This window comes from Pleurodeles waltl, chromosome 3_1, assembly GCF_031143425.1.
Source record: "Pleurodeles waltl isolate 20211129_DDA chromosome 3_1, aPleWal1.hap1.20221129, whole genome shotgun sequence".
NCBI lineage: Eukaryota > Metazoa > Chordata > Amphibia > Caudata > Salamandridae > Pleurodeles > Pleurodeles waltl.
The window spans coordinates 512,982,718-513,001,212 of NC_090440.1; the positions used below are offsets into that span (position 1 = coordinate 512,982,718).

The 18,495-nt window shown below is 42.8% G+C and overlaps 1 protein-coding gene across 1 annotated transcript in view; it reads right to left on the reverse strand.

Moving 5' to 3' along the window:
* The window catches only part of IGF1R (insulin like growth factor 1 receptor), a 649,229-nt gene that overhangs the window by 77,832 nt on the left and 552,902 nt on the right, over nucleotides 1-18,495 (reverse strand). The window contains exon 12 of the mRNA XM_069222768.1: nucleotides 15,829-16,112. Coding sequence (XP_069078869.1) covers nucleotides 15,829-16,112 — 284 coding nt within the window. The remainder of the gene's footprint in view (nucleotides 1-15,828; nucleotides 16,113-18,495) is intronic.

The window sequence follows — 18,495 nt, forward strand, 5'->3', positions numbered from 1 at the left end:
GTATGTAATACATGGCGGGCATGCTTTCTGTGTGGATGAGAACCACCTTGTGTTCAGTGCGGCAGAAAAAGGTTTTGAGAGCTAACTGGATGGGCAGTAGCTCGAGGTAGTTGATGTGAAACCTCAGTTGTTGGGTGTCCACATACCCTAATGGTAAAGTCCTGTATATGAGGCCATTGTGATGGTCATTTCGGAATTGGTCTGAGAAAGGGTGGTCGTTGCAATAGATTGCTACCTCTGCATACAGCAATGGGTGCTGACCCAAATCCACACTAGATCTTCCTAGTGACCCTCCGCTTGTGACCATTTTGCAGCTAGACACACCTTCAGCGGGTGCATGTATAACTTTGCATGTGGAACTACTGCAATGCAGGAGGCTAACATGACAAAGAGACTTGTGACTGCTGTAACTATTGTGGGGCAATCTTGCTGGAAAAGGGGCAATAATGATTAGAAAGCTTGAATTCGTGCATGGCTGGGGTGTGCTTTCGCAGTGACAGAGTTGAGAACTGATCCCAAGAACGGCTGTACCCAAGAGGGCTGAAGGTGGGACTTGATAGTGAACACTAGATTGTGCAAAATGTCTACAGTGGTTTGATTATGTACCAAGCACTGTTGCTCATTTGCACTCTTGATCAGCCAGTCATCCAGGGGAACACATTAGTGTCGGTCCTCCTGAGATGAGCAGCAACCAGGGCATGGGACTCTAACTCTAGGGGCCGTTGTGACCCCACAGAGCAGCACTTTGAACTGAAAAGTTTGGCCACTTACCACAAACCGGAGGTACCACAGCTGTGCAGGGCGGGTTGGAATGTGAAAGTAGGCGTCCTTTAGGTAAAGAACAGGCATGATATTGCACTGCTGATGTAGAAGGAGGACATCCTGGAGCGTGACCATGTGGAAGTTCTCTGATATGTATATCCATTGAATGAGCCCAATTTTGAGTATAGCCTTGAGTATCCTTTTTAGGGATTAAGAGGCACAGAGAGTATGCCCCTTTCCCATGCTGGTGTGATGGCACAGGCTTTACTGCCCCCTTGCAAATGTGCGCTTCTACCTCCTCCTGAAGGAGGCACTGATGTTCAGAGGAAAGGCTGTGTTTGCGAGAAGGGATGTTTGGTGGGCTGCAGTAAGTAACTCTGCCCTCTGATGGAAAGAGCCCACTGATCCGAGGTGATTTTTTCCCAAAGTGGGAGAAACCCCAATAGTCCTATCCCCAACGGGTGTGGTCTGATCTGGGGGGAAGGGAGAGCAAGTCACTCTTTGGCAGGGACAGCTTCCTTAGCCACACTGCCTTTTCCTCTGCCCCGGGAATTGTTACCCCTGTAGCCTCGCCCAGGAAAAACCCTGTGTAGGAGTCTGCTGTTGCTACTGCCTGTGGGAGGAAGTAGATGCTTCAGAAGAGGTGACCTTGAAACCTCGAGGCCTGTGGTGCCCTTATTCGAAGGACAGGTTACTCAGATGCTGTTGCATCACTAGTTTAAAACCAGAGACATGGAGCTAGGCATGGTGCTGTTAAGGACATTGGAGTTTATGCCGTGCACTGCAGTATCAGCGGCATCCAGAGCACGCTGAATAGTAGCGTCACCTTTACCCGGGCGCTGCACGCTTTATGAACACTAGGGAGTCCGGTGGGAGCTGGCCCCAGATGCATGGCGGGTCTGAAAGGGAGAGGTTATTGTTTTTATCTACCCTGGGAGATAAATACCGAGGCCATCACCAGCTCCTTGAGCATTCCCTTGAGCATAGGAAGAAACTGTAGGGAGCACTGGGTGGTGGACATTCTTAACAAGAAAGTTTTTATCCTCCTGAACCTTGTGCATCCCTCACCTTATGAACAGCGGCAGCCCGAAAGAGAACCTCATGGGAGGAAGTGGTATCAACTGGTGGGGCTGTGGGGAAACCTCAGGTGAATGATGTGGAGGGGGGGTCATGTGGAGGACATGAAACAAGAGGTGGAGGAGAGTGTGAGGAGGAAGAAGAGGAGGATGAGATCTAGGAGGAAGAGGGCTCGTTCCCCTGCCCTGGTACTTTTCATTCTTGGCCAGCAGTGGCAAGAACCTCTCCGAAATTCAGCTTCCTATTGTGAGGGCCAGAGTCCTCGATCTCTGGAGGGGGTTGTGTTATAATCTTGCCAATCTGAAGGTCCACTTCTTCGAGGCATGAAGCTCTTCCTGTAGATGTTGCAGGATAGGTTGCTCCTGGTCTCCGGATCTGGCAGAGGATAGGGCTTTGGGTGCTAGGCGCTTTGATGTCAAAGCTAGAGCCAAGGAAGGTTTCGGCACAATGGAGTCTTAGGCGCCGAAGTGGGCTTTAAGGGGACTTTTGACACCGTTACGAAAGGAGTTGCCAGTGCTGCCGATTGTGTTGGCTCTGGATATCTGCACTGAAACAGTTACACAAGACCAAAGACCGACTCAGTGGATCTGAGGTTTGTTTTCTGTGCCCACCATGACTTTCTAGCAGAGGTGGATCGAAGCCTGGAGTTGGGCTTCTGGGTTCGACACCTGACCCTCTCAAGGTCAGTGCTCAGACTGAGTTCGATGAAGGGGAAGCAGTGGAAGGAGGGAGCTTCATACTCACTGTTTACATCTTCCATGTTTGGGCCTCTTGATATTCTTCTACCTTGGACCCCGACTTGGCTCATGGCTGAAGTGTAGGGCCTGCTCAACCAAGTGCCTGGGATCTTGTTTCTCTTTGCTGTCAGGACCCCAAAGAGGGTCAGGGGCGTTGTCTCCTTGCAGCTACGACATGGTCTGTCAAGTGAGTCGATTGAATCGGTACCATGTCTTTTTTGGAGCAGAAGGTGAGACAGGCAGAGCAGATGGCCTCGATGTGCTCCGAAGACAAAGGTTGCAGACTGGATGGAGGTCTGTCCAGGGTTACCTTGAGTGCCACCCTGGACAGTATTGGAAAGGAGACCTTTAAATCAAGATGTCTGCATTCTTGGAGAAGGAAAATGAAGGAGAAAGGGGTCTTGACAGGGACATCAAGTCGAAACTGGTCACTGAACCAGATGAGTCAGGCCGCCACTGTATGTACTGCAAACAATTGTTATTACCAATGGTAGTGGAAAGTTCTAAAGCGCCTTACAACTAATAATGCGAGGTGTCGATCCGGAGCTTATGGAAACCATGTTCAATGGAGGGGAAAACCAATCTTACCACCAAGCCCATGCGCACTTCCAGTAACTGGAGGAGTCACTGTACCTCGTAAGTCAAAAGATGTCTTTGAAGAAAAACAAACTGCAAACATCCAAGTCCAACACTAAATGGCAGGAGAATGCAGAGCATGCATTTTTACAGCTACACATGCCACAAACACATTATTTGTTACGCTGTAAAACAATAACTTTGTGCAGTCAAGAATTGGCTGTGAAAAAACTAAAAGACTTTTCTTAAGAGCCATATATTCAAATCACCATATGTTGGCAATACGCAACAAATGTTTATTCAAAAATGCACTGGGCCAAAATATCAAAATGCAATTTCTCAGCACTGTCATTAAACTCAATGCTGATTTTTCAAAGTCTCAAATTTTTACAACGTGGAGGTTAGTAATCAGTGGGAACTACCTCATAACCTAATAGTTTTCGGCATCCCGCACTCACCATCCTTGAGTAGTTCCCATTTTTTCAGGTATCCAGCACCTTATTCATTCTAGTGACTTGCATTTGTGCTCCCGATAAGCTTGCCTGTCGATGTGCCTTCTGCTCTGTGCTACTAGGTACACTGCATCATCTATGACCGGCTGTTCTTCCGACCAATGCTACTCTGGATGCTTCCCCGATTTTCATGGTTTCAAGAAGGACCTCCTAATTTTCTCAAAATGAGATATGTTAATGGCTTAACTATTCATACTTTTACAGGTTAAGCCACTGTGGCTAAAGTATAAAATAAAATTTTTATTTTGCTTTATTCTTTAGCCACATTATTAGAACATCTGGCAATTATTATTTAGAAATATCGTTTCTAATATTCTGCCTGAAGAGACGTACCCGTTTTAATGCAACACAAAAAAAAAAAAATAAAATTGGAAACTGTCAGTGTCAAAAAGGTCCGAAACTTCAATAGGGAGAATCTTTTTTTTTACTTCTTTACACAAAGGGAGCTGTTGTCTTTCCCCTAAAGTACACAGAAGTGGGTGTACCTTCAACATACCGGACAAAGGACGGCTGCCTAGCATACGGCTGCCTTTTTCACAATGGGCGAGTTTATGTTAATGCATTTAGGAAAGAGTACACACTTTATCCATGTGAGACCAAAGTACCTTTAAAATGTGAAGTGCTGTTTTTTTCAGATGTTGCTCTTCCATTCTGGAACATACTTGTTTATGCTCTACACTCTGCTCTCGTCATTTCAGTTTATGCCCACCAAGAAGCATCTCTGTTGATGCTAGGGATGAAAACTCAAGGCCAGCACAAAAATCGTGTGAATATCTTTCTAAGAGGGTGCCTAAGGTCACTTCGAATGTCTTCTGGTAGTGGTGGCGGGAAAACAAATGAGGCACTGAGATGTAAAGGTATTTTCTCAGTATCATACAATTTGGTCAAAAGGGGAACCAGGATTATTACCGTTCTAGGAGAACATACCCCAATTTAATTGCTACATAGCATCTGCTGTTACATAAAAGCCAAATCCCCGATAGAGAAAATGTGCACTATTAAAATCATTATTACATTTTCTGAATGCAGAGAGTGGTTGGTGGCTCAGTAGGGTATGGGCAAAGCATTTTTGAAGTTACCAAGCGACACTCTCTTATACATCCAATTATTTTCCAATCTTTTAAGCCCTAACAGTCCCAACAGCTTGATTTGTCGTGGTCTCTAGACAAGCAAAGCTTGAAAACACTATGATGTTCCAACTACAGGAACTTACTGTTGTACTTGGGGCAAAACTGAAAGGGCCTCTTGTTCATAACTGTTGTATTAGAAGTTCATCTTGTATTGTGACAACATGCTATTTATATTTGTATGAGACCCATATTTCTGGAATGGGCGCTCGCTGATGCACAGGATATAACTGGAATGAGTTCAGTTGCAGGCAGCGTGTGAAGTGGTCAGTCTCAGGTTGTGGGTGGATTTCGTTAAGAAAATAAACCAAGTTCTTTGCAAATTATATTTTGCAAAACAGCTTGTTCAATACCACATATTAGCGATGGAGGATGTGGAAGTATGCATACAGTGTATTATCGCCCACAGAGACAGACTGAAAATTAGGAGTAACGGTGCTGACACTGACACCCTCAGGAGTGCTGACAATACAACATCCCGAGTGTCAACCACGTAAGGAGACATGCCAACTAATTTGGGGAGTATTTTAAGGATTGTAGCACAGCGGCAAATACCAGCATAGCAATGCAGGTTTACCGTCTTAGCAATGGTCCAGGTGAAAAGGCGCGCACTGTCCTGGAAGCTTGCTGGCATAGCAACATGCCACACGGTGTTCAGTCTGATGATCCATGTGTTGTCCTCGATTGCAGGCTCATGCACGTCATAACCAGAGAATTTCACAGGTAAACTCTGACTCATTCGTAAGATGGGTCGTGATCGTCAACGAGGAAGTGCCAATCATCCAATCAGAGGGAACTGAACGATGTGGTCAGCACGTTGTTTTGGTAATTTTTCGAAGTTTAGACAAAACAACATTGATAACAGGACAATTGAGTGAGCTTTGTCATGTATCAAAAAATAAAAGAAGAGATGAGTACTCAAATACAGCGCAAACTACATCTTAACATTTTCAAATATTAAAGATATTCAGGTTGGCACTTCATAAACACTTTTAAAACCCTTTTCTGTGTGTATGGCTTCTTTCCAACAGTTTGATCAGCCTCTTCCTTTCCTTCAATCACCAGGGAAACAGGATATTAAATGGAGACGGTGGCAACAAATGTTCGAAAACTATTTAGCAGCCATTGATGAAGAGTGGTTACAACTGAGCGCTAGCTAGCATTATTATTAGGATCCTTAGGTCGAGCGGCTCAAAAGGTTTGACAATTTATAAGTAATTCCTACACCACCAAGCATGAGAATTTGGTGTTAATGTGGACTTGTAGTCATAATCAATGTGTTTTTAATTGTTATGCAAGAAAAATTAAAAGTAGTATTAGACTTGGCTAAAGAGACTGAAATGTCAATGGTCTTGTTAATGTTGTTGCATGCTGAGGTACCAATTGATACAGTCACAGATGTCCTGCCATAAATAAACGCTACCTAGTGTGTAAAAAAAAAAAATAGGGCTTTTCCAGGTCATGTGCAAGAGTGGGAAATGTAGGAATAGAGCAACTAAGGATGATGTAAATAAGGGAGTGGGTGCAGAAAAGTTGAACAACATTGTTTTAATACTCGAGTGTTATGCAATATCTCTTACCCAAGAGGTAAAAGGTCCACTAAGTACAGCAATAATGGGTGATGTAAGCCTTCAGGTGATGGCTGACTCTGGGTCACCCATTACCATTTTGAGAGATACAACTTTCCACAATAATTGGGGAAACAGTGTTACTCTCATGCCAACAGATGTTAATTCTAAAGCGGTTGGGAAAAGGATACTGATATGTTGGGCTTTTTTGAGTTCGAAACTGAATGCTTGGGCAGAAGAATGTATACAAAAGTGTATGTGATAGTGAAGGGTAAAGATATAGAGAGGTGGAGACTTTTAGCCAAAATAGGACTTTACTTCAAACCAGATGCAGAAAGACCTATGGTTTTCGGAGAGCTACCTATTGCTCATGTAGAGTGGAAACCTGAAGTTATAAAAGTTGAAAGCATATCGGAGAGTTGTGGCAGAAATTTCTCTATTAAGGTAGGCCAGGCCAGAGGATTTGAACATCAGATTTGATTAAAACTAAATGTTCAACCGATTGTTCACAAAGTACATCCAGTAGCTTTGAGTAATAAGGAGGAGCTCAAGGGAAACTTAAAAGAAGTGCGTGACTAAGGTATAATTGATCCATATGAATCATCATAATGGGTGTCCCCCTAAGTGGTGGCACGTAAAAGGTTGGACGAGGTGAGGCTGTGTGGGGACTTACATTCCCTATATAAAAACATCGCTATTGAGTGTCACCCAATACCCAGGATACATGAACTATATGCTAACTTAGTGGGGTGTAAGTGTTTTCTATCACTGACTTACGCTCAGTGTATCACCAAGTACCTTTAGCGAAGAAATCACAAGAATTAACAGCATTTATTACACTTTTTGGCATGTATAATTATGTAAGATTGCCGTTCCGACATGCGTCGGCAGCTAGTGTTTCACAGACTGATGGAACATCTTTTTTGAGGCATAAAAGGGGTCCAAGTGTACCAGGATGACATTTTGGTATTTGCTGAGACTACTTGAGATAGTAACCATACTGAATAATGCTGGGATGACAGGAAGACATGAAATATGTAAATCTGATACATGTGAGTTGGAGTATCTAAGGCATACTGTTTCAAGTAGTGGAATTAAACCTAAGTTTTGTCTCATCAAAGCTGTGAGAGATGCCAAATCACCAAAACAAAGATGCACTGCACTCTTTCTTAGACTTGGCGGACTGCTACTAATGATTTGTGCAGGGATTTGCACAAGTTGTAGAACCCCTAAGAGCCTTGCTAAGAAAGGGGTCCAAATTTGAGAGGCCCTCAAATTTAGTTGAAGTTTTCAATACTGTAAAAAAAAAGATTGCGGAGGCTCCTGCTTTGAGTGCTTTGCGAGCAGGACATAAATGTTCTATAAAGGTGGATGTGAGTCTTACAGGGTTGAGGGCTATTTTGACTCAGAATGTGGCAGGCAAGGAACAAACGGTGGTGTTGGCGTCTAAAACATTAAAATAAGGAAGTGTGTCACTATAGTACAATTGACAGTGAGGCCTTAGCATTTACTTGTGCAGTGCATAAGTTTAAATTGTATATCTGGGGATTGAAATTTGAACTTGTAATAGATCATACACCACTGCTACATTTATTACAGAGTGTTAATCCATGTAACGTTTACGCAAGATCGATAAGATTACTTCCAAAATTCCAAGAATAGACATATGATATGAAGCATGTTCCTGGGAGGAAAACTACAGAGCAGACTGGATGATTCTGTAGAGATTTACATAAGTAGTGACACTGAGTGCATGGCTACGATAGAGGATGCATTGGATGCAAGGTTGTTACAGTTCACAGTAGAGCAATGGAGTAAGGCATGCATAAATGATGACAAGTTATCCCAAGTCAAAAAATGTATTTTGGATGGGTGGCCAGAGAGTAGGAATTTAACAGGAGACTTAAAGGTGGTTCACACAGGTGTCAGAAGAACTATCCATTTCGGGTAATATGGTCATGCATCATGATTTAATTGTACCACCAGAGGGGTTGAGAAAGTACTTGATTGCTTTAGCCAACAAGGGACATCAAGGCATTACCATAACTGTTAAATGTTTAAAAGATTACTGCTGGCCTTATTGGTTAGATATGTGGTGGACAACTGTCATGAATGCTTAATGGCTGACAAGCATTGGAAGACGACGAGCATGCCATTGCAACCGGTTCCATTTCCAGAAGCAGCTTGGGTAAGGGAGCAATAGACTTTGCTGGGCTTTTTTTGCTTCTTACAAATAATATGAGATATCTTGTCATGTTGAATTACCACTCCATGTGGATTTGTTATTCATTTGTCAGAACCCCCAGTACTGAGCTGACCATTAGTCTTTTAAACAAAGTGTTTTCCCTGGAAGGCTCACCAAAAGAAACTGTTACAGATAATGGGACCTATTTCATTTCCAATGGGATGTGCAGGTTTTTTTAATGTAATGATGTCAAACACATCAAGGTGGCATTGTATTCACCAAATTTGAATGGCCTAGTTGAAAAGGCCAGTACATTTGTCAAGGAAGGTATTCAGATGGCGTTGACGTCAGGTCAGGACATTAAAGTTGTGTATAGGAAATTTTGGAGTTATAACATGTCTCCTCATGTCGTGACAGGGATTGCACCTTGTACTTTGATTTTAGGAAGAAAGGCACATACATACACATGTGTACCCTACATGGTTGTCATCTAAGAATAAGTGTTTGGCAATATAGTCCTGAAGGGACACGTGACAGTTCTTCAAAGGCAGTAAGATATGAAACAAAGATTTGACTTAAGTGGCAGAGGCAAAGGTACCCTTAATTTGGAAGTCAATGACTGGGTGCTGGTTAAAAAAAAACAAAAAAAAACTAAGCTATAAGGAAGGGGGGTGGGGGTCTATCTTTTCTGGTCCTGTTCAAGTAATGAAGGTTGGTTTGGGGGTCAGCGTTACTCGAAGGTGAAGGCTGGTGTAGTAAACGCATCTTGGTACGAATGATTCAGAATCAAGCCAGGTTAATTAAAAAAATATGGCATGGCCATGGTAAACAATGTCAAAGAATGTGATTGGCCTGCTTGGTTGCAAGAGAGAGATGCAAGTACTGACAATGGTAACCAAGATCATTCAATTGCATCTAATAGCCCACTAAATGAGCAGCATGCCAGTGCAAGTCAAATTGGTCATTGTGCCAATGTAAGAAAGAATGCAACTATGTGATAAAAACTGTTTAAAAGGTACCTTGCAAATTTGATTGCCATGCCATGCAATGAAGTGATGGAATCTCTTATCTTGCAATTACATGTATATATTACGAATTGATCAAACTTTGTTCCTATTAGAACGTTTTCTTTTATTTGTTTTACTGTAAAGAGGGAAGATGTTGTATTAAGAGTTCATCTTGTATTGTGACTTTATGTTATTTATATTTGTATGAGACCCATGGTTCAGGAAGGGGTGCTCGCTGATGCACGAGACAAAAAGGGAACGGTGCAGGTAAGGTGACCACCCGTCTGTAAATTTCACGGACTGCCCGTAATTTCGCCCTGCCGTCTGTTGTACGTGACGAAAGGCTTAACGGACTGCATTTGTCCGTAAGTTTAGCCTTTCACCAAAAGGACAACAGACGGTAGGGCGAATTACGGGCAAATTATTTTCCCTAGCTGGATTGAAAGGCAGGGAGTCTCCTGTGCTCAGAGGGAGGGGATGGGAGGGGCAGACAGATAAGAAAAGGCCTTCTTGCCAGGGTGCCTCCTTCCCTAAAGAAATGCAAATGTGGGCAACTGGTAAATCTGCAAATGCAAAGGGGCTTGAAAACCTGCATTGACTTTACCAAAGGAGTCACTTGAAGCTTTCTAATGGCAAAGACATTTTCTTTTAGGGGGGTACTGTAATGGTGTTCCAAGGTGAGCTGTGGAGAGTGTGGTTTTAATGGAGTGTTATAATAAAATGTTAATACTAGGTATAAACTGTATATTATTCAAATCTGTATTTGAGAAGCACTTTTTATTTAACCAAGATGTATCTTCGCATTTTGTAGCAGCCTATATTATGATGTAATTGTATTTATATAGCTCTTACTACCCCTGACGAGGCATCGAATGCATGTTTAAAATAAGGACTTACACAGTCACAGTTGTTCACGGTCCTTGGTACCTCCTAGTACTAACAAACATTGGCAAAGCCAATAGGTATTGTCTACACAATAGTTATTGGCTTTCTTAATGTGTTTTAGGCACATTAAACACCAGAGTGGCTGCTGATCAGCATGGCTAAAAGTTAGTGGCATAGTGGTGTGGAGAAGAGTGGCATAGGAGTAGTGGCGTAGAGCCCAATGGTGCAGAGTACAATACAGTGGGGTACAGTGCAGTTGTTTAGAGTGCATTGGCGTAGAGTGCAGTGGCATGGAGTGGTGTGGGGCAGAGTAGAGTGGCATAGAGTGCAGTAGAGTGGCATAGAGTGCCTTGGAGTAGAGTGGCATACAATAGTGGCATAGAGTGCAGTAGTTTACAGTGGTGCAGTGGCATAGAGTGCAGAGTAGACTCGCGTGGCAGAGTGCAGTGGCGTAGTGTAGAGTGGTGCAGTGCAGAGTAGAGTGCAGTCGCGTAGAGTGGAGTGATGCAGAGTAGAGTGGCAGACTGCAGTGGCATAGAATGCAGTAGTACCGAGTAGACTGGTGTACAGTACAGTGGCAGAGAGTGCAATGTTGCAGAGTAGAGTGTCAGTGCAGTGATGTAGAGTGGAGTAGAGTGCCACAGAGTGCAGTGGCATAGAGTACAGCGGTGCAGAGTAGAGGGCAGTGGCGTACAGTGCAGTTGTTTAGAGTGCATTGACGCAGAGTGCAGTGGCATAGAGTGGCATGGGGTAGAGTAGCAAAGTGCAGTGGAGAAGAGTTGGATACAATAGAGTGGCAGAGTGCAGTAATGCAGAGTGGTGCAGTGATGCACAGTACAGAGTAGACTCATGTGGCATAGAGTGCAGTGGTGCAGAGTGGAGTATTGTAGAGTGGTGCAGTGTAGAGTAGAGTATAGAGCCTAGTGTGCAGTGGTGTAAAGTGCAGTGATTCACAGCGCAGTGGCATAGAATGCAGTAGTACAGAGTAGAGTGCAGTGTTGCAGAGTAGTGTGTCAGTGCAGTGGTGCAGAGAACAGTGGCATAGAGTACAGTGGTGAAGAGTAAAGTGCAGTGGCATGCAGTGCAGCTGTTTAGAGTGCACTGGTGTAGAGTGGATTAGGGCAGAGTAGAATGGCAGAGTGCATTGGTGCAGAATGTAGTAGTACAGAGCAGAGTGGTGTAGAGTGTAGAGTATAGAGGCGGCCAGTGCAGTGTTGCAGAGTAGAGTGTCAGCATGCAGTGGTGTAGAGTGCAGTCGTCAGAGTGGCATAGAGTGCAGTAGCGTAGAATAGATTGTTTCAGAGTAGATGGCAGTTTCACAGAGTGGAGAGCTGCAGGGTAGAATGCAGTGGCACAGAGTGAAGTGATGTAGAATGGAGTTGCGTAAAGTGAAGTGGTGTAGAGTGCAGTGCAAAGTAGATTAGAGTGACGTACAGTGTATTGATGTAGAGTGCAGGGGCATAGAGTTGAGTGTTACAGAGTAAAGTGCATGGAGTGAAGTGGTACAGAGTAGAGTAGAGAGGCATAGTGTGAAGTAGCATAGAGTGCAGTGGCATAATGTGGAGTGGTTCCGAATGGGGAAGAGTGCAGTGCAGTGGCGTAAAGTGGAGTGATACAGAGTAGGGTGCAGTGGTGTGGAGTATGTATGGTGTGGTAACACACTGCCATTAGAAAACACATTTTTTAATGAAATGACCATTACATTTGCACAGATATCCAGTTTTTCAAATCAAACTCTACTGTGCACAGACAATGATGTGTGGAAATTGCATCCCCTAATGCAATTATTTATTTTAATCATATAAAGGCATTTGTTTTCAGCACAGTTCAGAATTAACAAAAATGTGCTTCATTTGTACTCCTAATTCTGATATATTCTGAAGTTTATTTAAATGTTGTCATGTGATAGAAAAAACTCTTTCCTAACCCCAGTATCCAGCAAGATTGTCGCATAAATCCTCTCACTTTGAAGTCAGAGAAAGAGAAGTAAACACTAAGTTCCCACCGAAGACAGAGCCTGACATTTGACTTTGTTCTTTGAATGCACAGCAAATGTGATGAGATAAGAACAAGATTCACAGGCCTGTTTACAGAAAGGGAGCAGTCAGAAGGTTACTGTAAATAAGGTTTTGGCAAGGGAAGGGACAAACTCAAGCTGCATAGCATAAAACAAATAAAGCCAGCAAATTGAAAGCAACAAAATGTGAGTTACAAACTACAAGGCCAATGGCAAGCAACGATCGGAATGCATTCACAAGGAAGTACTGTGAATGTACTTAAATTGACAGCTGTGGGATACTGTGTGGGGAAATTCCAGTATTTTAGTCCAGTCCATGTCTTGCAGCGGTTTGGCCACATCAATCAACCAGGTAGTATGACCAGAAGACCTGGAGTGGTTTCCATGTTGCAGGAAAGGTCTGTACACCTATTCTATCAGTTTGCCACCAGTTCTTATGGTGTAGAGCTTCTGGCACACCTCTTGTAGGGTTAGTGCTAGATGGCAGACATGAAATAGGGCATTTAATGATTATTTAAGGTGGTTGTAAGTAAGGAGTTGATCGGGGTGAAGATGAAAGTCTGCCACAAGGGTTTGGAAATTTAGTAGCTCGCCGTCCAGAAACAAATCCCCCAATTTTAAGATATCTGCAGCAAGCCACTGAAGAGTTGCTTTGAGCACAGCCGTCCTGTGCGAGTGGGAAGGCTTAGCAAAGGTAGTGCAGGAGCATAGAGTTTCTTTGTGTCAGTGAGCTTACAGGTTCTAGCAAGGCAAGAGAAAGCTGTGCATGATAACCCTGGATGGTGATCTGTAGAATGGTCAGCAGGAAACAATGAGCAGTGCATCAAGCCTTCCTTAAAAGTCTTTACTAGTAAACCCCATCTCATGCAGGGATGTAGGCAGAAAGCCAGCAAGCCACCCATTGGACCTGTGCAGCTGAATAATAGCATTCTAAATCCTAATCCACCCGCAGTCACAGGTAGCTTTAGAGTGGAAAGAGCTACCTGACGGCGCCGCAGCAACCAAATCAGATGTGTGGCATGTCTGAAGAAGAAATGAAGGACGAGAAGGGAAGGGTTTGCAAAATAATACTATCATTGGGGTAGCACACTATCTTCACTAGTGCCACTTGGCCCACTACAGAAAGCAGAAGAGAAGACTAAAAAGCAAACTGGTCTTGGAGGGATCGTGAAGCTCTGCCGAGATTTCCATCCTGTAAATCAGTGGGAGAATGGTAGATATTAATCACTAGGTATCGAAAGGTAACTGGTTCCCAGTTCAATCTGAGATCTAAGTGTATATAAATGGGGAAAACAGTGCCATATGTTAAAGAAACACTAATTACATTTTAAAATATTTACATTTTGTTAGTGCAATTTACATCCCAAATATTTTGAAGATTCTGTGTGTACTTGACACTTAGGGATAACCCAGATCACTAGTTTGGCTTTTGCTCAATTTCAAAACCATTTAAAGACACAGACAAAGCGGGCAATTGCCTTGCACAACCTTGCAAGGGGTCTGGCTCCTGCTCACCCTTCACAAGCACGAACAGCGGACCATTGCACCAGAAGTGTTTGTCAAGGTGGATGGGTGTTGCTTGTTCAACCACTTGACAGTGCCTTGTCGGTTTCTCTCCTGTGTGCAGAGACAACTCCCCAGGTACCCAATACCTTCCGATAGTCTTGGTGGACCCATCTTGTCTGATTTTAGGAATTGTCCCACCTTGTTCTTCTCTTCCTTATTTATCCAGTTCTTAGTAACAACCCTCTAAATCACTTGCCGTGGATCTCCCATTTGATCTCGAGTTCATCCTCCTCTTTTTTTTATCTTCGATTGGTAGTCCTCGCTCCCATTTCGGAGATAAATCTAGAGTCCCAGACATACACTCTAGTGCTGTGAGACTACAGTTGTGGGTACCTCACATCCTGACATTAGGTGTGAAACTGTCACCCACACCATCTACCCTGCCTCTTTAAATTGTTTTTAGGTTGAAAGTCCAGGGGAGGTTGGGGTAAGCCAGATGTTTTTGTTCAATTTGTTTAAACTAGCATCAGGTTAATTACCTTAATGTTCCCAAACTGTTTGCCAGGGGTTTTAAAATGTTCAGAAACATAATAAAAATGTTGCTGTTACTTTCTATTCAAGAAAGATTGGGTATTTGGGTAGGGTTGATGGCCTTGTCGCAGTACTGAAGGGCATTAATTTACTACTGAACAAGGGTGTCTGTAAAACTGACATTTGTTCTTGAATTTTTGACCTGAATGTTAGACCCTTTGTTCTGAATTTTGACCCCTTGTCCTGAATTTTTTTTACAGTCCTGTCCAGAATGTGCCTCAATGCCAGATGGTCACCCTGGTTGCAGGCACTGTGCGAAGTGAGTGGTCAGTCGAACGTCGTGGGCGGATTTCATTAAGGAAATAACTCAAGTTCTTTGCAGAAGATACTTTGCTGTGAAGCCCCTTCAATACCACAATAACCCACCCTTTCTCCTGTAGTTGTTGGAGATGAATCCTGTATCTGAGGTCAAACGTCTGTTCTTTTCACCTCTACTATGACGAAGCTCCAAAGGTACGTCCGAACCACACGGTGAAAAAAACCCACCTGAGTGGAGTCTTTGTCTTGGTGCATTGTGGGTTTCGAGTAGTTATCACAAGTCACCCCGAAACTGAAACATTCTTCGAAGAAAAACAACTTGCAGTGTTCACGGCCGACACTAGAGGGCAGGAGTGTGCAAATCATGGGCTTTGCAGCTAAACATGCTATAAACAATTATACATACTTTCAATAAACTGCTGCAATTACGCCCTGTGGCACCTGGTTTTAAGTGTATCACTGGTACGTGGCAGCTTTAGAAACCTTGTCTCACACTAGTGGTCACAAGTCACTGCGTATAAGGTTATTCTTTGAACGCATATTACATTGAATATTTGGTTGCATTCCTACCTAGGTCCATTAACCATAATCGCTGTGATTAGAAGAATATACTACGAGCTGCCCCATTTCAATCATAAAAAGTGACAATAGTTGCTATCTTTTTTTTTGTTGTCTAAGCAAAAGAACTCCAAGCAAGTTAGTCTTAAAAATGTTTTTCAAAACTGGAGCTCAAAAACACATCTGACCAATGAGTATACTAAACACGTGAATGTGAGGGTGGTAAATGAAAGGTGGGTAAAGAAATAGTGAAAGGGAATCTGGTCCTAGCCGGAAATAACAAAAAATATTCCTTTCCAGAGCAGCACGTGTGACTACCAGATGCCCCTTGTACATTGTAAAATTATTGTCAATGTTATTAAGTTGTCAGACAACGCCGTGGGGATCTTAGGTATCAAATTAACACATACGATAAAACAGGTAGGATAAAATAAAGGAAGGCATTAAAAAGGCAGCACTTACCAGCAGGCATTGTCCTAGCAAACACGAAGTTGGAGGCACTACATCCTTGCGCATCTGCTTCGTGGTTACAGCTGTGTATATCAATTCTGTAAAGCGTAAAGGGCTGAAGGTTTGAGATTAGTGTCCTCTCGCCGTTTTCAACTTTAGTTTCATAGAAAGGATAATCTATTTCAGTGTAGTCCGACATGTTGACATAAATTTCAGGCATTGTTGTGTTTCTGCTAATGCTGCTTGGAGCCGTAGAGTTGGCGATGCTGAACACATCCCTGCGTTTTCGGTCGGGCCTATCAGAGAGAGAAAGTCTATAAATCTGTGTTTTGCTGAAACTTGTTTTGTACTGTTTAGATGACAAGACAAGTATTTGCAATGCAATGGGTCCCGCATTTGCTCGACTTAGAGCGATCAGTGATGTAAAGTCCTAACCAGACTTATTGCCACTTTAAAATGAAAAGTAATACACTTTTACATAAGCGACCCGATTTAAAGCGCCACGCCATGAGCGTGAAGGAGCACACAAAATGAAACAGAAGTTCGCTCGTAGTCAAACATATCGGCAAATGTGTAGTGAGTTCGCACTGAGTAGGAAATAAAAAGAAAAAGTGGTCCAGAAACCATGCTGAAAACTTGCAGCGTTGTATGTTTTCAGTAGTTGGCCAGTGCGCTCGACGAGAGCTAATAAACAGAAAAGGCATAATGTATGCATGTCTTTCACAAATAAAATCGAGGGATTTTTTAAAAGGCAAGCCCATGAACCAACAAAACGGATGGGCGTGCTTTAAAGCCCACAGAGAGATTACAGCAGGCTACAGCGTTTGCACCCTCGACCCTAAAAAAATAAATAAAAAAAAAATAAAAAGAAGGAGGTGTTTAACCTACGCAGACTGAATATAAACCGAGTGCAGCAAAAATATTGGTGTAGGCGCAGAACGTTGGAAATAAAAACGATAGAAGAAATAGGTTTGCTAAACAGTCCTATTTCTCATGAGTGCTTGCTTAAATATGTGGAAATGATCTGAAGACAACTGGAAGACAAACTGGGATTTGAGGCGATATCCTCCCCCATGTGAGCAAAAATAAGCAATGCAAAGAGAGGAAGGTCTGCACCTGAAACTGTTCATCTCACACTAATCTTCCTCAGATGAAAGGGAAGAACATAACAAGTATGACTGTGCAGGACTCTGCCATAATAGCCCACCAGCTTCAGAAATCACATGAAGATGTTTTTGTTGAGACACGTATGGTTCCAAAGATGTGTTACACATTACAGTTGCAAGAGACACCAAAAACATGCACTGCTTTGGCTCTTAGCATTTTTTTTAGGTGCTCCATGAATTTTGGAAAGGTCCAACACACCATGTATGTATGTTGTGTTGGTATAGCACAAGCTTGCCATAGGTAATGAACAGGGTCAAAGGTAAAGATACAGGCAATGAGGGAAAAGAAAGGGTTCTGGGAGCAGAAGTGGACTCTTGGTGCGTTATGATGTAGTATTGTTTAAAGAGGTGCGTATTTAGTGTGTTCTTGAATTAAATTAGGGTTGCGTGGTCTTTCTGGATATTGAGATGTTCCTCTAGATTTTAATTGCATGTATACAGAAGACCTGTTGCCTCATTTTTTCTTATTTTGCAATTCTTTGCATGGAGTCCGATAGTGCCCTGGTTCAGAGTGTGGCCAGAACCACTGCAGATGGAGAGCTTGTCAGCCAGCTAGGCAATAGTGCCAGTTGTACTGGCTTTGTAAATGGTACAGCTGATTTTGAAGGTGATGTGGGCCAGCAAGGGGAACTACTGGAACTCCGTTAGGACAGGGGTGATGGGGTCATGTTGTTTCAGGCTGTGGATATCTGTGTGTCCTTCAGATATGCTGAATGGTCTAAGTGCTGAAATTTTCAAACAGGAGGCAATTCCATGTTCACTCCAATCAATATAGTATAGGCACCTTTATCGAAATCACAAAAAGGGTAAAATATGAAAATCAAAATACCCATGTAAATCAAAATTACTCTACAACTCATGGGCAACTACTGCACAAACATCAAATCTCTTGTATCGTCTGTAGAGAGCTTGGTTAAGAGGTTTAATATAAACCCCTAGAAATCAAGTAAAGTCCCTTACTGCAAACAATAATGCAAGTGCAGTAAATGGGCAGGCGCAATAAGTTTTTAAACTTTACCATATATAGACTGGCCATGATAAGGTCCAACAAATGGATTTTCTAAGAAATTACAAGGTTATAGTCATTTTAGAGGCTACAATATATATCTCCATAACAATTAAGGGTACTGAGCAAAAACTGTTGTCACAGGTTATTTGCCATTTACCCATAATTAGCAACTATCATAACAATAATAATAACTTTTTTTCTTGTTTATTCCTCCAGCTTCTTTGTTTTGGTAGGCTTGTCGCACAGAAAGGAGGGTTTTGTCCAGGTCGGCACGAGGGTGAAAGAAAAAATGAGAACTAAATGATCTGTCCTGGTGTCCACAAAATAAAACCAAAAAACATTCAACAAAAAGGACATTAATGTTTATGAGATACTACTCTTTCCTCGGGCTCAGGGGGACAAGTGAAAGTATCTAAGTGTTGGAGCCATGTGTAGGTGCAAGGGAATGTGGTAATTAGTGTACTTTCAGGTACATTTATGGCAGGTAAGATGCTGGAGATCTAC